A 23,070-nucleotide genomic window follows, 5' to 3' on the forward strand; every position below is an offset into this window, starting at 1 on the left:
GTATCATATGGATAAATTTTTCAAAACATTTAAAAATGAAGGATTTGGAAGCTTATTACCAATTTATTATAAACATTGGTTACATAGTAATCAAATTGTTCATTTATCTGATCATAATAATGCAAGAACAAAACTTACTGGTATAACTCAAGACTGGGGGATGTTAATTGCTGAAGAAGTCGATCGTGATAATAGATCAACAGGAAGCAAATTTCAATTACAACCAGATGGTAATTCATTTGATATGTTTAGAGGATTGATTTCTAAAAAAAGTACAAATTAATGAAAAGGATGATGAGTATAAACGATATAAATAGATCAATTAATTCAAATTTACATTTTGATTCAACACAATTGTATGTTGCTCAGCAAACTCAACATGGACAGTCTTGTTCTTGTTATCAGATATCAAATGCCTTAAAATATGTAAACATACATATAACCATATGAAATAGTATGATTATTGGGATCAAACCTATGAATGAATGATATAGCTCAAGACTTCAGTAATTGATCTACATTTCTAAATATAAACTCAACATTCACAAGTTCAACAAGTTTTCCTATTACTTCGTTGAGTTTCTACTGAATGAATTAGGAATGAATGGCAGTAGTACTAAAACACTAAAGCCACGTTCCAATTTACGTCAAAATCGTATACCATCTTCCTACTTTTAACTGTTATATTGAACTTTCGAGAAGTTTGTTGGATTTTTCATATCGATGATGACAAAGCTCGATCCTGGTTATATGATACATCTTGAATTTTAAATATCCGTGGTTAAATCATTGAAACGATCGAATCTTTATTTTCCGGATATTTTCGATTTTGTTGTGCCGTTGTAAATCGTTCTATGAATCTGAGATCGACAATCCTAAATGTTCTAAAAATACAGATTAAGTTCAAGCAATTACTACTTACTAAGTAGGGTATATTTAGTATCTATGTTCAAGAAAGAACAAATCAAAAGAACCAAGTCCGACTCAAGAATCATCAAGAAGCAAGAGTTGTTCCAGGAAAATGTTCAACATATAAGCCCGATGGAAACCGCCATACTATTACCAAGATTGAGCCCTTTTATTATTATTTTGTACCTCGATCGAGATTCCAAGTTACAAAATTCCACAGATGTCCCTTTCAATACCCAACAGGAGTACTTCGCTATACATAAAGAACGTCATTTGAACTTTGGAAAGGTGAGTTGTGCTTCTCGAAGGGTAAACAGATCAACAATAACCATGTTTATCATCAGAAGTTAGAAGAGCAATTACAATTGAGTATAGTGCTATTTATATCAATGAGAATTAGTATAAATATGTCTTGAGTTCCCTTCTTGTATTAATTCACATCCTACTTTTCAATCATCATCAATTGAATCATACAATTCTAACAACAAAAATGCAATTCTCAACTTTATTAGCTACTGCTGTCGCTTTAACTGGTGCTACCGCTGCTGCCATCCAAAACAGCACCGTCAAATTCACCATTGAATCTCCAAACCAAGATGTTAACAACAAAGGTTTATCATCAATCCATGAAGGCGCTGCTATCAACTACTTCTTTGCTGGTGAAGCTTCAGAAGCTTTCGGTTTCGATACCAAAACTGGTGTCATTTCAAAAACTGTTGAAATTGGTGGTAATCAATCATATGAAGAATTCTTTGGAATTCAACAAGGTGGTAATTTCCAAAGTTTACAAACTTCTCCAACCCAAGATAACACCAAATGGGCTGTTGATAACGGTTATTTAACTGGTAACGGTTCAGACTCATTCTTTGCTGTTAAAGGTACTAATGATCCATACAACTACTCTGAAGAATCATACCAAATTGGTATTGTTGCTCCACATGCACCAAACGTTTATAAGGAAGTCGTTCCAATCAAAATTAAAGCTAACTTACAATAAGTTATTCCAAAAAATTAAATCATAATGAATTGATCATTAATATATATCATTTTCCAAATTTAAAGCTCCAGTATTTGACTAGCTGTTGAAGTTGATCTTCTATTATATTTATATATATTATTATATATGGCTGATTAATATATCATTATAATTAATCAATGCCCACTGTAGATTGATATATAGATCCAGTACTGTTTATATGACCAAATCCCTCTTTTCAAGAATAACGTATTCGATTGACTTAATTTCCGGTCTACAAGAATGCTGGATCTGGTTCTGGTCAGGTCTAAAGTATGGGGTAGATAGCTTTTTTAACTCGTCAAACTGAACCACATATAACCACAGAAATCAATTTCATATAGTACTTACGATGTAAACCTTATTACAAACCCTTTATTTATTTTATTTATATGTTATACATAGTTTATTAATTTACACAGGTAACTGATAATTTTTTTCATTATTAAAATTATAATCACATAATACAAGTACAACTTTTCAATAGCCTTCTCATTTCTTTTCTTCTTCAGGTTCTTTTGGTGAATATGATGGTGAGCCTGGAGAATATTGTGGTGAAGTTGGACTATATTGTGGTGAAGTTGGTGAATATGATGGTGATGTAGGTGAGTATGATGGAGATGTTGGACTGTATGATGGGGATGTAGGTGAGTATGATGGAGATGTTGGACTATAAGATGGTGAAGTTGGAGAATAAGATGGTGATGTTGGACTGTATGATGGAGATGTTGGTGAGTATGATGGGGATGTAGGTGAGTATGATGGGGATGTAGGTGAGTATGATGGTGAAGTTGGACTATATGATGGTGATGTTGGACTGTATGATGGTGATGTAGGTGAGTATGATGGTGATGTTGGACTATAAGATGGTGAGGTTGGTGAATATGATGGTGAAGTAGGTGAGTATGATGGTGATGTTGGACTGTATGATGGGGATGTAGGTGAGTATGATGGTGAGGTTGGACTGTATGATGGTGAGGTTGGTGAATAAGAAGGTGATGTTGGAGCATAGGCTGGTGAAGCAGCAAATCCAGTTGGTGATGTTGGAGCATAACCATAAGGAGATGTTGGATTCAAAGCTGCACCTGGAGATGTTGGGGCATATCCACCATAATCTGTTAAACCACCACTACCACCGTATTCTGTGAAACCACCACCATTGGCATTACCACCAGTACCAGCTTCAATCAAAGGTGAGAAAACAACATCATCTGCTTCAATTTCTGAACTGTGTTGAGGAGTAGAAGAATCATAAGAAGTAGCACCACCGTCGTTTGCTTCTTCTTCTGGTTGGAATTCATCAGTAACAGCAGAAACAGGAATATCTTTCAATGCAGAATCATCAACCATAACATCAAAAGCACCAGTACCAACTGGGGCTAATTGACCCAAAATAACATTTTCAGAAACACCACGACAATCATCTAGTTCAGCAGCAGCACCTGCTTCAAGTAAGATTTCAACAGTTTCTTCGAAAGAACAACGCATTAAAGCACCAGTATCATTTCTGTTAATACCATGACGTGTAACAGCCATTAAATGACCACGTGAAGTCATAACATCAACTAATAAAGCCATATGACGGTAGTTAACATAAGAACCATCAGAAGCAATAACGTTGTAAACTTCTTTGTATAATGAAGCACGACCAGCTTCAATACCAAGAACAGTCAAAATATCAATGAAGGAGTTAGTGTAGATACGAGAAGCATCAACACCTGGAACACACATAACTTCAGCAAGATTAACACCATCTGTTTCAAGAACCCATTCAGGAACTTTAGCATATTTACCAGTTTCATCAGGTAATTTTCTATCATATTTCATCATAACAACACGAGTAATATCTGGAACACCACGTAATGTAATGGCTTCCAGCATATTTGATTCAATACGTTTCAACATTTGATCTTCTTCAGCTTCTGAATCTTCATCCATAGATTTAGGATCACGAACAACACGACAACGGATAATAAGTTTTTCAGCGTTATCTTCAGACCAGATAATGAATAAATCATCACCAAAAGTTTCTTTGATCTTTTCACCAACTTCAGCCATTGTTAAATCTTTATCATTCATTTGTGTACGATCAAGTTCAATACGTAATAACCATGGTGATTGTTTATCAATAGACGCTTCAATTTCTTCATCTGGAATTTCGAAATGTAAGTTAACCATTTCCTCATCTTCTTCAATAACTGTAGAACGAGGTTCTGGATCATAGTAAATTTCAGTAGCAATGGTAACACTCTTCAAAGTAGTATGTTCAATAGCAGATCTAATTTCTTTAGCTCTTTCTTGATCAGCTGCATATTCAGGATCTAAGTAAACAGTCAAAGATGGTGTCTTCATATTCTTAGCAACATTTAAAATTTCTTTTAAACGAGGAACACCTGAAGTAACCTTTTTAGAAGCAACACCCGCAAAATGGAAAGTATTCAATGTCATTTGAGTAGCTGGTTCACCAATGGATTGAGCAGCAACAACACCAACCATTTCACCAGGATGAACAACAGATCTTTGAAATTGTGATTCAATTTGAGCTGTGACCCAGTAGAAAGCAACAGAGGTAAGACGATATTCTTCAATAACACGACGAGTTGTTAAACGTGAACGAACTAAACATTGGAATAATGCAGTGGCATTTTGTTGGGCTTCTGAAACTAATCTATTATCACCACGTAAAACCAAAAGTTTAGAACATAATCTTTGAACTTCTCTAACGATTTCATCCAAAGTAAGGTCACTAGCTTTTGAAGGATCAATATGGAAAATTTGTTGAGCATTTTGAATAATACGACGGATATTAACTGGTAATGGCCAGTTATGTTCACCATCAATGAAAACTTTTCTCAAGAATTGACGATCTTCAACTAATTGTTTATATTCAGTATCCAATACTTCTTGAATTTCAGTATTACCAATGATTTCTTTACCAGATTCTAATAATGATGGTTTAATAGAAGTTTTTGGACTCATTAAATCAACATGGTAACGTTTTTCAAATGCAGCATGTTCACCTGGAATGGTATCAATGGTTTGTTTTTCAACATGACAAGCATCAAGACCATCTTCACCATAGATGAATTGAATAATATTACCCAATGAATTTCTTGTAGTACCATCATAATGAACCATAATATCTTCCAAGGCTTTAACAAGACGACGTTGAATATAACCAGTTTCAGCAGTTTTAACAGCAGTATCAATTAAACCTTCACGACCACCCATAGCGTGGAAATAAAATTCTTGTGGAGTTAAACCTCTTAAATAAGAGTTTTCAACAAAACCTTTAGATTCTGGGGAGTAATCATCTTTGGCAAAATGAGGTAAAGTTCTATCAGCAAAACCGAAAGCAATACGTTTACCTTCAACAGATTGTTGACCAACACAAGCAGACATTTGAGCAATATTAATGAAAGAACCTTTAGAACCTGCACTAACCATTTGTTTAACATTATTTAATGATTTTAAATTAACTTCTGCAGAACGACCAGCTTTATCACGAGCTTCGTTTAAATAACGAATAACATTATCTTCGAAAGATTCTCTTAATGTCATACCATGTTTAGCAGTTAATTTATTTTGTTGAGCTTCTAATGTGACATCATCAACCTTTTCTTTAGCCAAGGCAATAGCATCTGTAATTTCCTTCATTGTTGAAGCATCTGCAATTGTATCACCAATACCAATTGAGAAACCATTATGTAAGAACCAGAAATTAACAACTTTTTGTAAAGAACCAAATAATTCAGAACAAACTTTTGGTCCTTTTTCTCTCATGACTGTATGAATCAACCCACCATTAGTTGCACCAACAGTTTTTTTATCGACAACACCAAACATGATTTGTCCATCAACAACCATCATACCGTTATCATTAGGACTTAATAAAGTTGTACCTTCATCATATCTTTGCATGTGAATACCTTTTGGAATAGCCATTGATAACATTTGTTTACCAGTCCATAAAGGTTTTGGTTTTAAAATTGTTGGTTGAGGGACAACACCATTCCAACCAGGAATCCAATATAAAATATTCATCATTTGATCATAATCTATAAAACTATCACGTAAAGTCATTTTTCTAACACCTGCTAAAGTATCTTGAACAATACCCATACATGGTTTATTGGATTGTGGAGAGACAATTTGTAAAGGAACTGCAGCAATATTCATTAATTCAGCTCTTGTTTCTTCAGATTGTGGAACGTGTAAATTCATTTCATCACCATCGAAATCCGCATTATAAGGTGAAGTAACTGATAAATTTAATCTAAAAGTTGAGTAAGGCATAACTTTAACACGATGTGCCATCATGGACATTTTATGTAATGAAGGTTGACGATTGAAAAGAACAGGATCATTATCCATTAAATGACGTTCAACTTTCCAACCATATTGTAGTACAATATCACCAGCACGTTTGTTATATCTTAAATCAATACGATCACCTGTATCACGGATAACATATTTAGCACCTGGATGTTCATTTGGACCATTACGAACTAATTCTGTTAATTTATGAATGTTATATGGAGTAACAGTTTCTGGGTAAGTTAAAGTACGAGCAATACTCTTTGGAACACCAACTTGATCTAATTCTAAATTTGGATCACCAGAAATAACTGTACGAGCTGAAAAATCAACACGTTTACCCATTAAATTACCTCTAATACGACCTTCTTTACCTTTTAGACGAGCACGAATAGATTTAATAGGACGACCAGATTTTTGTAAAGCTTGTGGTTGACCTGCAATATCATTATCCATATAAGTGGCAACATGAAATTGTAATAAAGATTCAAACTCATTAATAACATGTTGTGGAGAACCATCCATTTCTAATTTTTGAACATTAATATTAGCCTTCATAATATCAGATAATTTATAAGTTAAATCATCTTCACCTCTTTGTGTATCATTAAAAGAAATTGATGGTCTAACAGGTGGTGGTGGAACTGGTAAAACTGATAGAATTAACCATTCAGGACGTGCATAATCTTCATGAAATCCTAATTTACGACAATCTTCTGGACTTATATGTTTGAAAACTGTTAAAATTTCACTTGCAGTAAGTAAACGTCTTTCAGGTTGTTCATTATCTTCAAGATCTTTACCTTTTCTCCAAGTCCCCCATAATTTTAACCCGTCACGACGAACAGTTGGTTGAGAATTACCACATCCACCTCTTGAAACTGATTGACCAGATTCATCTTCAACTGGATAATTTGGTTCACAAATCATTTTAGTTTTGGATAAGTTCCATACAGCATTAAATCTCTTTTTTGGGTCTTTAATCCTTATAGCTTGTTTGAATAATTCATTTGTTTCATCTAATAAAAGTTTACCACAATGCATACAAACACATTCACAAACTTTTTTAATTTTACTAATAAACCCAATATGGAAAACAGGTTTAGCTAATTCAATATGACCAAAATGACCAGGACATTCATTCATACCTTCACCACAGGTTTGACATTTAAAATTTCTATCAATTGAACCTAATCTTGGATCATTTAACCCACCAACTCTTGGTTTATTTTGTTCATCCATGGTTTCTGGGAATTCAATTTTAGCAACTGAAATAGCACGCTAAATAAATAAGTTAGTACTCTTTTTTTTTTCCAAATCTTTTGGAATGAAAAACTTACAATTTCATCTGGAGATAAAAGACCAAATTGGACCTAAAATAACTTGTTAATAAAACTTGTCTTTAAAAAAACTATTATGATTTTATGTGGAGATTAAAACCTACTTCTTTCACTGTACGCAAAGGCGCACTTGAATAAGGAAACTGAACCATGATTATGTGTAGTTGTTGTTGTATAAGAATCTAATTGAAATAGAAATAATATTTTTTTTTAAAATGTTTTGTTTTGTTTTTTTTGTATTTTTTTGATTTTTTGAATTATATGTATATGAAAAATGAACTTTAATAACTTTTTTTGTTTGATAGTGACGATATATGATAAATTAAATAGTATCCAGTACTTTTATTTAATAAATTTCTTTATAATTTAAAATGCAAAAATAAAAACAATCAGAAAATTTCACCAATATCAGAAAATCTCAAAGAAATATGTCTCTTTTTGAACCTCTTTCAAACTGTACAACAAGCAGTATTCCTAATGATATATATAGGAACTTTAAATAATCAGCAACGTCAATTGAATGAGTGCAATTATAATCTAATAAACTTTTGTTTGTTGACAATAAAACCAATATAAACTCCTATCCAAATGATAACGATAATAAGTTCAATCAATCAAAAAGTTCCTCTTGATAAACCCTTGTTCTTTAAAATTTGAAATAGTATCAGTTTTATGATTTAAATTGATGATATTTTTTGGTTTGTTTTGGTTTAGTTTATTGATTTCTATATGTTTATTTTGCCCCCGTTGATTTTATTTTTCAATTTTCGTCATTTTTTCACAATTTTCCACGAATTTTCAAAACATTGATAAAAAACAATTCGCGAAGATATGATTATGTAATATTTAATATTTTCAGATGTGTTACCCGGAATATTGATGGTATAAACTAATGATAATGATCAATTAAACTACAACTATTCACGTTATTCAGCTATATTATTATACTGTTGTATTGTTATACACTAGTACCCTTATTTGAACATCTTACTGAATGCTTTTTTCTCTTTAGCAATACGTTCTTTTTCAATTTTTTTAACATCATTAATTGAATTAATAATAGCACCATCATTTGGAGAAATTTTTAAAGCTTCTTCAAGATCTGTTAAAGCTGATTCTTCATTTTTGAGGTTTAAATAAGCAACACCACGACGATATAATGCCTTGGTTTGAGATTTTTCATCATTTTTAGATTCAGATTCCAATAATTCCAAAACATTTGTTGAAGATTTAATAGTTTTATTGAAATTCTTAACTTTTAAACCTAATAATGCAACATTTAAATTGACTGAAATTTTCAAATTGTTTAAAGCTTCTATATCTTCAGAGGATAAATCTTCTGGGAAATAATCATCTAAATAACTTAAAGCTTTTGAATATTTTTCAAATGATTTTTCAAAATCTTTTGATTTAAATAAAGTGGTACCAATTTCTTTCAAGTGATTTATAGCTTTGAAAACACTTTTAGAATCTTCAACATCAATATTATCATTATCAGCCAAGATTTCTTCATAAATATCACCAGTACCATCATCTTGTTTTGGTGCAGCAGGTTCAATAACATAATCAGATGGTAATTCACCACAATCTGTAATCTTCACAGGAGACAAAGGTTTATCACCAGAATCCGTTTCAGTTCTTTCCATAGCTCTAATTAATGATTTCCCTTGTAATAATCTACCGAAAACAACATGTTTACCATTTAAATGAGGTGTTGGTACTGTAGTAATGAAAAATTGTGAACCATTTGTATTTGGACCAGCATTAGCCATTGATAATAAGAATGGTTTATCATGTACTAATTTGAAATTTTCATCTTCAAATTTTTCACCATAAATTGATACACCACCAGTACCATTATGATTTGTAAAATCACCACCTTGAAGCATAAAATTTTTAATTATACGATGGAATGTGGAATTTTTATATGATAATTCAATACCTGATTCAGTGGTACCTTTTTCACCTGTAGTTAAAGCTCTGAAATTTTCCACAGTCTTTGGAACAATATCATTGAACTATTGTTGTTGTTAGTAAATCATAATTCATCCCATGCCGTTATGAATGTGTGTTACTTACAAGTTCAAAAATAGCTCTACCTTTTGGTTCATCACCAATTGAGATATCAAAGAAAACTTTTGGACGTGATTCAGTGGACATTATGAGTTAATTGAAGTGTATTTATCTTGTTGATAGTTGGTCAATTGAATATCAAGTGTTGAGGATATTTGAAGATAAAATCAAAATCCATCAAATTCAATCTCGGGATCAAAAAAAAATTGACAGATTATTTTAATTTTCCATAGATTTCTAGAATTGTGAAATATTGAACAAGGAAAGGAAAGGGGAAAGAAAAGAAAGGAAAGAACAATGCTACAATGATTTAAATAACTATGTGTTCAGTTGTATTTGTCCATGTTTAGCTATGTTTTGTTATGTTTTATTGAGTTTCATTATATTGTAATTTATGTACATTTTTGTTCATTTTTATTTACAGGATTAGGACATTATTCAGTAATCATATAATCATAATACCATAATCATATCTCTTTATTCTCATTATTAACAGTCTTTACTCTCTTATCATTTTGATTTTTGGCCCAACAATCTTTAAAAGCTTTCATCTGCTGAATGTTAGTATTGTACGTAGTAGTAATATATATGGTAATACCCACTTCTTCAGTACATTGTCTCCAATCACCTTTATCAGCATGACATAGTTGTAATTTCAAGTTTTCATCTGGTGATTTATTAGTATATACTGTGATCATAATACTAATGATATCAATACCCACCTGCACATCCAGTCTTATTTATTCTTTGATCCCTGATGTTGTTAGTAATGTGATAATATAGTATGATCTAGTATAATACTCACCATTCATCTGGTTCATCATCTATATTTGACATTGTGATGTAATTTAATATAACAGTAGACTATACTACTACAATAATATAATATAATATAACAATAGTGAAATGAGTAGTATTGTAATAACGAGACGAGTTCGGGATTAGCTTTGGTTCGTATAAATTTTAAAGATCGCGATTGATTTCAGCACAATAAGATTTATAACACAAACATCATTCAAATCAACATTATTTTAATCATAAAAGGACTGGTCTCAAAGGCTTAATTTGTAATTTATGAGGAGATAAAATATTAAAATTAGTTCACCACAACCTTTCAATCAAAATAGTTTGAGTAAAAGCAGTATCATGTTTATTGTTACTTGCCACAATTGTTACTAGGATTTTCCAAATTTCTAATGTATCAAGCATTAAGCAGCTATGATAGCCAATAGTTTGAACAGTAGATACCAAAGATTCGAGACTGAGATGTGAGAGTAAAACCATTCTTTATAGTAGTATACTTAAAATTAACAGCACCTGTAGTATAAACAGTAAAGAGGCGAGAGTATTACCATTCGAAAGCTAGCATTCGGCTTCTTCTTCCAGATGCAATCTAATCGCTGCCTGCTCAGTGCTTATGTTTTTTATAATATTCCGAGGAAATGGAATGTTCCGGAATTAAGTAAAGACGATTGTTTACAATTTACAAATTACAATATTTCGTGCTCTTTTTTTTGTTTTATAGGTACCCCTTTTCTTGGTTTAACTTTTGTGACAGCTAGCAAATCATTTGCAACGCTTCCTCATACCTTTCAATGTCACCACTGGGCAGATTTAGCAACACCAACTCTTTTAGATAGTTATTTACCTGATCATTTATATGGTGATTGGTTCCATAGTGTTGGTTTATTAATTGGTGCTGGTTTATTATCTTGGATTGTTGGTAGATTCAATTTTTCAATTGCTCCAGTCTTCTTTATTACTCTTACTGCATCTGTTTATTATAGAGCTTCTATTAAAAAATATAGAGGTGTTGCTAGAGACGGTTTACAAAGAGAATTTACTATTAAACCTGTTGAAAATGATTATGAAACTATGGATTGGTTAAATACATTTTTGTATAAACATTGGATTTATCTTGAACCTTCAGTTTCTCAAATTGTTACTGAACATGTTAATCCAATTTTAGTTTAAATGAAGGTATTCCACCATTTGTTTCAGCAATTTGGATTGATCAATTTACTGCAGGTATTAAACCACCAAGAATTGATTTTGTTAAAACTTTAGATATCCCAAAAGATGATGTTGTTGTTATGGATTGGTCTTTTTCTTTTACTCCTCATGCTACTGCAGATTCAAGTGCTAAACAATTGAAAAATTATGTTAATCAAAGAGTTGTTGTTAAAGCTACACTTTTCGGTATTACAATTCCAGTTGTTGTGGAAAATGTTGCATTTAAAGCTTGGGCAAGAGTTAGAATTAGAATGACCACAAAAATTCCACAATTTGAAACTGTTAATGTTCAAATGATGAAACAACCTCAATTTGATTTTATTTCTAAACTTTAGGTGAATCTATTTTCAATTGGGAAGTTTTATCACACCCAGGTCTTTATCCATTTATTAATGAAATGATTAAAAAATTCGCAGGTCCAATGGTTTTCCAACCATTTTCTTTCCAATTAAATGTCCCACAATTATTATCTGGGCCACCTGATTATACATTGTCAGTTTGAGCTGATCATAGTTAATCAATTTCAGACTCCAAATGTTTTAGAGAATCAATCCAGAGCTTTTAACTTTTCTTCTGATTCATGTGTTATTGCAGTGCGGTCCTCATCAGCAATATCGTTATCAACTCGTGATATAAGTAAAGGTTTGGTTTTCATTACTATTCAATTTTTACATTGTTAATTTCAGATTAAAAGTTATAAAAAGCGTGTATCAAATAAGATATAATTTTGATTGAAAAAGAATTGTCACAGTTTTGGAAATTTATTATGATGATAAAGAATTTTGCTTAAAATTGATCAAGAAAGAAAACAAAAGAGTTATACCAATCAGTGAAGCAGATTTAATAAAAAGATGAATCAGAAACAAAGTTGTGTTGTAACCACATTTATCAGGTCCCCATCCTTTAATTGAACTTAATGTACTAAATATGAATAACATAATCAAATTGAGAAAACCTTTATCAAACTCTGTTATTGTAGGACCAAAGACACCAAAAATTAATGAGACTATATTCCAAATGTAATCTATGTCTTCATTGTCTATTTTGTACATAAATAAACCAGCACCTATAAATAGCAAGATTTGATTCAACAGTCTTATAATCTTGTAGCTCTTCTTTTTGTTCTGATCTTTTAATATTTCATTCATAACCTCTAAACTCGATTTTTTTGGGACATTATTAACAGCACCTTCACCTTCAACTATTGGTGGTTCTTCACCAATTTCTTGATCTTCTGGATGTTCTTGGCCAGCTTCCCTTCTCTTATAATTAAACTTTATCTCAACAGAAATACTTTTTACCTTTTTGAATAAATAAATGACTTCCAGCTTCAAAAACTTTAAACCATCTAATGATTTATTGTAGTATTCTTGGGTAATTACCAGCACCTTATGATTGCAACTATTTAATGAAGACTTGATTGATTCTTGAAAGCGTACTTGCCAGTTTCTTCTAACCACTGGTCTTTGACTTCTGACTTCATCCAGACTTCCAGAATCTCTGTGAACCCACCTTCCAAAACGAAAACCTGATTCTGGATCAGCAGCATATTTGGTGCGTGAGGAATGTAAATCTGTCATGATACCTTTAGGTTTCTTTTGGTAATTTCAAACTATAGATGAATGTCTACAAGTATAATGTCGCAAAATGTTGACGGAATGTCATAAGATGACCTTCTTTTTCATTTCATACAACTACTTGTCATTGTTGAATTTAGTTGGTTTTGTGATTAATATTCATGCACAATTGGTTTTGTGATCCATCCAAATTTCAACTCGGTACTAATTTTTCCAAAATTATAGTATTCCATAGTGATTAACAATTATATAGTATCGACTTAAGATTTTATAAATTATGATGCCGATCTAGAGTATGCTTTTTATTCATGCACGTAGGTACAGGCGATCAACTGCTCATCGTAAATTACAGTGTGATGATTGATCATGTATTGGTAATTTTACCTTGGCGACTCTTTTTTTACGTACCTATTCAAGTGGCTTTTTTTCCTAGAAAGAATAGTTACCAGGGAAACATACCTCAAATTACTGCATACAACAGCGCCAGGAAACAAGTGTACGTACATATTTTGAAAGCTAGTAGTTATAGTAAGTTGTCACTTGTAATTAGTTGTAACTTGTAATGTAGTTGAAACTTGTAACCGTCTTCCTCAATTCTTGATTACCGTAACACCATGTCTGGCGAAAATAAAAGAATCAAAAGATGACGCTAGAACATACATTATGTTAACTAATTACACTGCGCGCGGATCAATAATATTCGAGCGCACCATCTTGGAATTCACGTCAGCTACTTATTTATTATAATTAATTAATTAATTATATATATTATTAATTCTATGATCCTACAGCCTTCAGTTTGGCCGCTACACAATCGCGACTATGACCATTAGATAGCCAGTATACGACTCCCTTCACTTCCCACTACTTAGAACTTTGTAGCTCTTCTTTCTGGCGAGATATAGTGTCTTGAAGTTTGGCCTTTCCAGCCCTCTCATTGGTCAATTAGCGATCTTTTGTTTACTTTTCGTCGGTTTGTTTACTTTTCAGTTTCTTTTTTAATGTTTTTAATTCTTTGTTTACATTTCGTTTTTTTTTCAATTTTAATAGTCCTTCTTTGTTTACATTTCGTTTTTCTATACCATCGTTCTAACGTCTCCTAACCTCCAAGTTCCAACTCAATCATCAGAGGTGTTACCGCTTTACCTACTGATGCTACAACCGTTAAGCTGGGAACACTTTATTGTCTTATTTATCATTTAGGTTTGGTCTGTGTGTATCATATCAAAGTATACTCCTAGATGATGTTTTAGGTCCTTTTCAGTTTTACACCATTCTGGGGGTCAATCATTCAGAAAAACAGGGTTGAGCTTAAAAGGAGAAAGGTCATAATGATTTGAATAAGTTAGTTTGTTGGTAATTGGGAAAGAATCCCATATGTTAAGCACCATTTAACATACTCAAAGTTGGTCCCTGTTGGCATCTGATAAATGATGGAAATACAGATGATATATTACCAGAATGTGATGTTGTCTTCGTCTTCGGCTTACATGAAAAACCTGCTGTTTTGGTGAAGCTGGTTGACCTTTATCGGTTAAATGTGTGTCTTTTGGACGTTGGTATGATTTACTGTAACTTATGATATATTGTGCTGTTTGTTATTTTATGTCACCCATATTTGGTATGCGTTGTTATCATACACTTCAAAGTTTGATACAATGCCATTCAGAAAAAAGGTTTGGACTTTTTAATTTGTTAGTGCTTAAGACCATTCTATTTACAGAAGATCTATAAGCTGTGGAAGCTCATACAGGGAAAACTAGCTCAGATACCCGATAAAGTTGCATGTGGATATTCGTACTACTAGGATGTCAACCTTATTAGGTTTGTGTCATTACGTTGTATGCTTTGAGGTTTCAGCTTTCAGTCAATTACGCTTTAGGTCTGGTCCTTTGCCATTGAACTAAATGAGTGGTAATTTATCGTGGTTAAATGGTTGAAAGTTAATGTTAATTGTTCACTAATCAAGCTTTACAGTCATTGATGTATGAGTTGTGTGGACTGTGCTACAGATTATGTCTTTTAGATACCGGTCGTTACATTTTGTGTCAACTTAACCATTCTACAGGTGTACGCACATTTCCATACCTCACTAAATTCCCACTTGAGATATTTACACGCTCTAATATCACCTTTGGAGACTAATTACTTGGGGCTTCGTATATTCCAATGAAGATGGTCCCTACTTATTTACCTCTTGGTAGAATTATGTGGGGCTAAATATTTACTTGAAGTATGGGTATTAATTGTGTTAGTGCTAAGATGTTGACCGAGTCACTGGACTCATATTTCAGGTGGTCTTCTATTCATGTCATGTTCACATCTCAGGTTATTGTGACAGGTATACAGCAGATATATATATGGTGGGCTTGACCATGACTTGGATTTAATGTTGAAAAGTTGCTCTTCATTGTGTTATTTGCTATTCAGCTATCAATCATATGTGGTAAGTATGAATATCCTATACTTTATATTGCGGTGAATACAAAACTGTATTATATAGTCGGTATTACTTCATATTTGAAATGTTAGATATTTTAGGCTTTCAGCTTTCGGTCAATGCTACCTCAGCCATATGTGGTCATTTGCTATTGAGTCCAAGGTTTGGTTGTTTATTTGAAGCCATGAGTGTTTGATAAATGTTTTAAGGGCGCTCATGAAGGTTGCTAGATAAGTTATTGTATTGGCTGAAGCTTGGAGCGCTTACGTGGCTTACAATAGCGGATTGTTATATGGTGACTGATACCCAATTTAAAAGTTGAAGATCAGTTTGATTTTTCGGTTCTGACTGCCTATGGGTATAAGATCGTTTTGAAGTATATGAGATCTACCTCCATGACTTTACCTCTATGAAAGTTGCCCTATCGTTATATTGACTTCAAGATTCCGGTTTCAGTTAAATATGTGCCCTTTTGGACATTAACAGGTCAAGGGTGTATTTTTTTTTAACTTCAGGTGAGTTAAACTTCAATGCTCAAAGGAATACTTAAAATAACTTAAGTAATTTTACATCTGGTCTGCTAGCTTTTGCTGTTTGAATAACAATTGTTATCGTGGTTTTGTCAATTACAGTGAATATTTGATCCCTTAATTTTTGCGTTATCATCATCGTTAAATTGGATTATAAGCTTTGAAATAAGTTCATAAGCCCTATTTTGATTGAAAGTTATACATCGGTTAGCGATTTTACGGAAAGCTATTGCAGCTGGGTTTAGATAATAAAAATAGAGTTGGTTTTAAATGTGCTGTCACGTTTGTTGTTGATAAATCACAGGCCCCTTTTGCGCTCATCACAAAGCTGTGTATCAATTATACCTTGACTGGAGTTCTTTATGAACGCTAAGAAGCTTATGTGTGAATCACATAAGAGTGATCATGCTATTGTTTTAGGCTATTTAGGTGAAGAGCTAAAGACAATGGTGTTTTTGTTCTACTTTTGCAGGTTCAAATATGAGTTATATGCATTTTTGAAAAATGATTATTTTTTGGTGTGTTATTAAAGTGATTATATTAACTGGTGTGATTATAAACATATTCTTGAATATTGTGTTTGTTTAATTGGCTCTATCTTCATCCTTCAAGGTGTTCCATCCAATTCAGAATAGAACGATGATCGACAGATTTTTTTGAAATTGTGTGAAAGGTGTTGGTTGACACTGATGACTGTTTAGTATTCTCTTCTTTAACATCGAATACGTTGATATTTGGTACCTCTTCATGGAAAATTGAGAAACATGAGTTTGTCTTATTGAATTTGTTCTTACTCAAGTAAATGTGCCGTGAACCTTTAATTCGATCTTCCCATTCACACCATGTGTACTTTATATGATGAGAAAAGTTGAATATCTTGATTTATTTTCCTTTAATTCTAAATTGATCATGGGTTCTTCGATTCCTGTTAATGAATTAGTTTCCAAATGATTCGTCGGAGTTTGAACGACTTTAATATACAGTAATTTGGTAAGTATTGATAAATTAGTACATCATGATACTGACCCTTGAATAATTACAAGAATATTGATATGAATAGAAGTTATTGTTTTGTACTATTGTACTAATTAATTATTTTGATCCCTCTACATCTTATTTGCTGAGAAGCTGAGAAATCGCGATCATTTTTACCACCATTAGGATTAAGAATTAAACCTATACCCTACTTTGTGAGCGAAGCGAGCAACTGAAATCTTTGATTTCATTCATATATAAACCTTGAAATTTAATGATCCTGCAGAAGAATTCAATTTCTATGGGATTAAGATTTTGAGATCGAATGAGAAAAAATAAAAACTTCACGTATTTTTAACGTTATAATATGCGTCAGTGTCTTCAATATTATCATCATTTAAAAAATTTTGTTCATCGAAATGCAATGATTCTTGATAAGACGGTGGTGGAGGATCAACTAAATCATAAGTTGATATACCAGGAATGAAATTGATATGTGCTTTTGAATAAATGTGTTCAACACCAAATTTGATTGTACTATTAGACAAATAAAGAATTTTTTCATTGAGAAATTTTGAATGCTTTAAATTCATGTTATCTATATTATCCTTTTCATCTGTGATTTGTTTTCTCGTTATAGATATGGCTGTATGAGTTTCACTTTCAAAAAAATTAATAAATCCATCAACTTCTTTTAACTCTCCACCAAATGTTAATACGTTGATCAAATTTTCCAACAAAGGCACCAATGGTTGACTATTGGGTCTATATGCTAAACATAATTTCACTTTTTGCTGATAATCTTTCAAAAATCTTTTATGGGAGAGTATAGGTTCTTCACTTTCTCTGAATTTATAATAACTATGATGATCTGGGTCATGATCAGCATTAACGGCTGGTATATTTGGGGTTTTATTTGAAGTTTCCAATGCGTCCTTTTTCACATAATAATCAAGTAGGATATTTGTCAAAGAATCAATCAAATATTGTCTTAAATCTGAGTCTGATTTAATTGATTTGTTTATAGCTGGTCTAAAATAAAAAAATGAACTATAGAAATGATCATGAAGATTGTTTAAATTTAAAGGGTTTGATCTCTCTTTAAAAAACATAAATGGAAACACTTTAACAGGCATTCTATACTTTTCTGAGGCAGATTTTAATTTCCAATTTGAAGTTATTGACCATGGATTCTCAGGATATGATCTCAAAGTTGATGGTTTTGGCTTTATATCTAAAAATGGTATGCTTACTCTGGCTTCTATATCTGATAATACATCTGGACAAGTTATCAATGGCATCTTAACAGTTGACTGTTCGGGTGTTGGGATTAATGGAATAAGTCTATAATTCATTTGATTCTGATATTTATCAATTAATTTTTTCTGACTTTTTGTCCAATAATTATTGTGGGTATTATTGATACCATTATTATTATTTGATCCACTTGAATGCTTTTCTCGCTCTGATTCTTTCACTGGTTGCATACTCATGGATGTATACTGTGAATATATAATGATTACCTTATAAGTTTCATATATTACAACTACTTATATGAATTTCGTAAAAAATTCAACTTCTCTTTTAATTAAATTTCTCTCATAAAAGTCAAAATAGTTTATACGTCTGAAATATTACATAATCATAAAGCTATTCCGACTAATTTACCCCCGATTCTCCCCGACACGTATTTCCCATTTTCGAATTTTGTCCATTTCATTCAAAATTGTGATCTGGCGTAAACAAAATCAACAAACAAAGAACAACAAAGACAACCTCATATCATCTTCAACCATCAATTGAATCAGATCTTGTTGTTCTAATAGTACACTGAACAGATCTCAACAATGGTCAAGATTAATGATATACATAGCACGGCTACTTTTGCCTGGTCAAATGATTCTTTACCAACTTTAGCTACCGGTACTGCTGCTGGTGTAATTGATGATGATTTCTCTTCAAAATCAATACTTTCATTCTATGATTTGGATAACAAAACACCTAAATTACAAGTTGATGCTGATGCAAAATTTCATGATTTAGATTGGTCAAAATCAAACAATTTATTAGCTGGTGCTTTAGAAAATGGTAATATTCAATTTTGGAATACTGAAAATCTTCAAAGTCAAAATAATGTTACTTCAATTGCAAAAGGTGAAAAACATTCAGGTCAAATTAAATCTTTGCAATTTAATCCTATTCAAAATAATATTTTGGCTTCTGGTGGTGCTAATAGTGAAATTTTCATTTGGGATACAAATAAAATTACAAATTTAAGTCCTTTCATTCCAGGTACTGCAATGACACCAATGGACACAGTACAATCTGTTTCATGGAATAATTCGGTTAGTCATATCTTTGCATCTGCTGGTAGTGCTGGTTATACTTCCATTTGGGATTTAAAAGCTAAAAAAGAAGTTTTACATTTATCTTATACTGAAAATTCAGGTTCCAAAGCAAATTTATCTGTTGTTTCATGGCATCCAACTCAAAGCACAAAATTAATTACAGCTTCTGAAAGTGATGGTGCTCCATTATTATTAACTTGGGATTTAAGAAATTCAAATGCTCCAGAACGTATATTATCAGGTCACAAGAAGGGAATTTTATCTGTTGATTGGAATAAGAAAGATCCAAATTTCCTTTTATCAAGTGGTAAAGATAATACTACAATCTTATGGAATCCAATTACCGGTGATAAATTAGCTCAATATCCAACTACTGCAAATTGGGTTTTCAAAACAAGATTTGCCCCAGAATCACCAGATATTTTCGCAAGTGCAAGTTTTGATAAAAAAATTGTTGTACAAACTTTACAAGATACTTCACCTCCAGTATCCAAAAGAATTAATTCAACTAATGAAAATGATTTTTGGAATCAAATTTCTGATACTGATACTCAACAACCTGAATATTTTATTAAACAAGCTCCAAATTGGTATGGTAGTCCAAGTGCTGTTAGTTTTGGATTTGGTGGTAAAGTAGTTTCATTATCTAAAACTGGTGAAAAATCATCTGAAGTTAAAATTACAAAATTTAAACCTGATGGGTTTAAAGATAATGATTCATTGAAGACTGCATTAGAATCTGGAGACTTTAAATCTTTAATTGATGAAAATTTATCTAAATCTTTTGATGATATAAATAAATCTGATTGGGAATTATTAAATGAATTAGATGGTCAAAGTAATGTATTTGATAAATTCATTTCATTAAACATTTCAGATGATGAAACAACAACAGAATCCAGAACAAATGGTGATGCTACAAAAGATGCATCAAATGATGAAGATTTTTTCCAAAATTTGGGTGAATCAAAACCATCAAATGAATATTTACCATCTGGTGAATTTAATTTAATTGATCAAGATTCAAATTTAAAAAAATTATCAGATGCATTATTATCCAAAAATTTATCAAAAGCTATTGATATTTCATTATCAAATGATCAATTAATCGAAGCTTTAATCATTGCATTGAATGGTTCTGATGATTTGAAAAATAAAGTAAAAAATGCTTATTTCAATAAATACGCTTCACAAACTCCAATTGCTCGTTTATTATACAGTGTTTCATCAAATAATATTAATGATCTTGTTGAAAATGGTAATGTTTCAAATTGGAAAGAAATTGCCAATTCAATCAAAAATTATTCACAAGGTAATGATGAAGTTTTGAAAAAACAATTTATAAAATTAGGTGATCGTATTTATAAATCTGATCCAATCAAAAATCGTAACGATGCTATTAAGACATATATCTCTGCATCTGCTTTAGATAAAGTTGCAGAAATTTGGGTTAGTGAATTGAAAACTTTAGAATCAAAAATTTTATCAAACTCCAAGAAATCTCCATATGATGCTCATTTCCAAGTTTTAAATGAATTTGTTGAAAAATTCAGTGCTTATAGATCAAATTTAAAATTAGATGCTCCAGTAACTAATAATGAATCATTATTGTCAACAATCTTGGAATATACCAGTATTATTTCATCATCAGGTCAATTTGAATTAGCTAATAAATTTTTAAATTTATTATCAAATGATATTCCAGCTGTTAAATTAGAAAAAGAACGTATTGCTAAAGCTTCAGGTATTGGTTCTCGTGCGACAACTACTACTACAAATACAAGAACATCACGTTTAGCTCCAAATAATCCATATGTTGCTCAACAACCTAATATTCCAAATGCTGCTACTTCAGCTTATGGTTTACCAGTTCCAAATGTTCCAGCTCCAGTTAATCAATCACCATATGCACCATTTGCTCAACCAAATTTAAGTACACCATCTTCAAATCCATATAGACCAGCTGTTGGTGCTCCTGGTCCTGTTGCTCTTGGTAGTGCTGCTACAACTGCTGCTGCTTCAATTGCCTCAAATCCTTATAAACCAGCTGTACCAACTCCATCAGCTTCAGGATTTAATCCATATAGACCAAATGATTTATCAGCTAATGTTGCTCCTGGTAATCCATCTTCAGCAATCCCACCACCACCAAAAGCACCAACTAAAAAGAATGAAACTGAAGGTTGGAATGATTTACCATCAACTTTCCAAACTCAAACTCGTCGTTCAACTCCTGCTGCTCCTGCTGCAGTTGCTGCTCCTGTTCAATTACCACAACCAAATGTTAGTACACCTCAACCACCATCATTGAGTCGTAATCAATCATTTGTTAATGCACCAAGTATCCCACCTCCACCAAGATCAGTTTCCAAGAGTAGAAAATCAAGTGCACAAGTTGAAACTCCTGCTCCAACTCAACCAAATACTCGTTATACACCAACTCAACAACCTGCAAATGTTTTCAGTCCAAATTTATCAAATAATCAATCTGGTGCTCCACCTCCACCACCTGCTGCTGCTGCTCCATCAAATCCATATGCTCCAAGTGCTAATACTGCACCAGCTCCATCAAACCCATATGCTCCACCACCACCTGCTTCTGGTCCACCTGCTGCTAACCCATATGCTGTTCCACCTCCACCAATCGGTGCTGGTATTCAAGCACCATCTGCACCAAGTCCTTATGCACCACCTCCACAAATTGCTGGTCCACCACAAGTACCAAAACCTAATCCATATGCCCCAAGTGCCAATGCAACTCCACAAGTATCATCACCATTCCCTGTTGCACCACCAAGTGTTGGTCCTCCTTTAACTGCTGCTGCTCAACTTCAACAACAACAACAACAATTCCAAGGTCCTCCACAAGTTTCAAGTCAAGCTCCACCAATTGCTCCACCTAAAAGTGAACCACCAAAATCAAAATATCCATCAGGGGATCGCTCACATATTCCAGAAGGATCATTAAATATTTATAAAAAATTAGATGAACAATTTAATTTAATTAAACCAAATGTTCCAGAAAAATATGGTAAACAAGTTATTGATACAGAAAAAAGATTAAATATCTTGTTTGATCATTTAAATAATGAAGATTTATTAACATCACCAACTATTAATAAATTAAATAGTTTAGTTGATTCATTAAGTTCAAAAGATTATCAAACTGCTTTAAATACTCATGTTGATTTATTAACTAATCATAGTAATGAAGGTGGTAATTGGTTAGTTGGTATTAAACGTTTGATTCAATTTGCTGAAGCATTAAATTAGGACACTTTATTGGTTGATACTTTTGTTAGATAAAGGTTTCATTTATTAAAATTGTGATATATAAAGATTTTTATCTTTAAAAAGAATTTAAGAGTTTAAAAGAAAAAAGAAAAAAAAAGTTTTGTATAATTTTGTTTAAATTAATATTATGAAGATCTGTTAAATAAAGAAAAAATATTGTATCAAATCTTCTAGAATTATCCGCATATGTAAAAATGTCATTAAATATGTTATTACCAACTCCATTACCGATATATGGC

At 32.1% G+C, this 23,070-nt stretch overlaps 7 protein-coding genes across 7 annotated transcripts; 3 read left to right on the forward strand and 4 right to left on the reverse strand.

Moving 5' to 3' along the window:
* Window positions 1–1,399: 1,399 nt before the first annotated feature.
* Window positions 1,400–1,906, forward strand: BN7_4152 (uncharacterized protein; the record flags this gene model as incomplete). Its single annotated transcript, XM_011275250.1, has 1 exon — window positions 1,400–1,906. One exon carries the CDS (start codon window positions 1,400–1,402, stop codon window positions 1,904–1,906), a length of 507 nt encoding a protein of 168 aa, XP_011273552.1.
* A 510-nt stretch (window positions 1,907–2,416) lies between these two features.
* Window positions 2,417–7,483, reverse strand: RPO21 (DNA-directed RNA polymerase II subunit RPB1; the record flags this gene model as incomplete). Its single annotated transcript, XM_011275251.1, has 1 exon — window positions 2,417–7,483. One exon carries the CDS (start codon window positions 7,481–7,483, stop codon window positions 2,417–2,419), a length of 5,067 nt encoding a protein of 1,688 aa, XP_011273553.1.
* A 1,072-nt stretch (window positions 7,484–8,555) lies between these two features.
* On the reverse strand, window positions 8,556–9,741 carry CPR6 (peptidylprolyl isomerase CPR6; the record flags this gene model as incomplete). The annotated part of the gene is made up of 2 exons (XM_011275252.1): window positions 8,556–9,599; window positions 9,661–9,741. The coding sequence occupies 2 exons, from the start codon at window positions 9,739–9,741 to the stop codon at window positions 8,556–8,558; spliced, it is 1,125 nt and encodes a 374-aa protein (XP_011273554.1).
* Window positions 9,742–11,040: 1,299 nt separating this feature from the next.
* On the forward strand, window positions 11,041–12,002 carry TCB1 (Tricalbin-1; the record flags this gene model as incomplete). Its single annotated transcript, XM_011275253.1, has 3 exons — window positions 11,041–11,116; window positions 11,213–11,552; window positions 11,624–12,002. The coding sequence occupies 3 exons, from the start codon at window positions 11,041–11,043 to the stop codon at window positions 12,000–12,002; spliced, it is 795 nt and encodes a 264-aa protein (XP_011273555.1).
* A 429-nt stretch (window positions 12,003–12,431) lies between these two features.
* Window positions 12,432–13,247, reverse strand: BN7_4156 (uncharacterized protein; the record flags this gene model as incomplete). The annotated part of the gene is made up of 1 exon (XM_011275254.1): window positions 12,432–13,247. One exon carries the CDS (start codon window positions 13,245–13,247, stop codon window positions 12,432–12,434), a length of 816 nt encoding a protein of 271 aa, XP_011273556.1.
* A 4,286-nt stretch (window positions 13,248–17,533) lies between these two features.
* On the reverse strand, window positions 17,534–18,676 carry BN7_4157 (uncharacterized protein; the record flags this gene model as incomplete). Its single annotated transcript, XM_011275255.1, has 1 exon — window positions 17,534–18,676. The coding sequence occupies one exon, from the start codon at window positions 18,674–18,676 to the stop codon at window positions 17,534–17,536; it is 1,143 nt and encodes a 380-aa protein (XP_011273557.1).
* Window positions 18,677–19,036: 360 nt separating this feature from the next.
* On the forward strand, window positions 19,037–22,810 carry BN7_4158 (uncharacterized protein; the record flags this gene model as incomplete). Its single annotated transcript, XM_011275256.1, has 1 exon — window positions 19,037–22,810. One exon carries the CDS (start codon window positions 19,037–19,039, stop codon window positions 22,808–22,810), a length of 3,774 nt encoding a protein of 1,257 aa, XP_011273558.1.
* Window positions 22,811–23,070: the final 260 nt, after the last annotated feature.

Source organism: Wickerhamomyces ciferrii, contig 00144, assembly GCF_000313485.1.
Source record: "Wickerhamomyces ciferrii WGS project CAIF00000000 data, strain NRRL Y-1031 F-60-10, contig 00144, whole genome shotgun sequence".
NCBI classification, from domain to species: Eukaryota; Fungi; Ascomycota; class Saccharomycetes; order Phaffomycetales; family Wickerhamomycetaceae; genus Hansenula; species Hansenula ciferrii.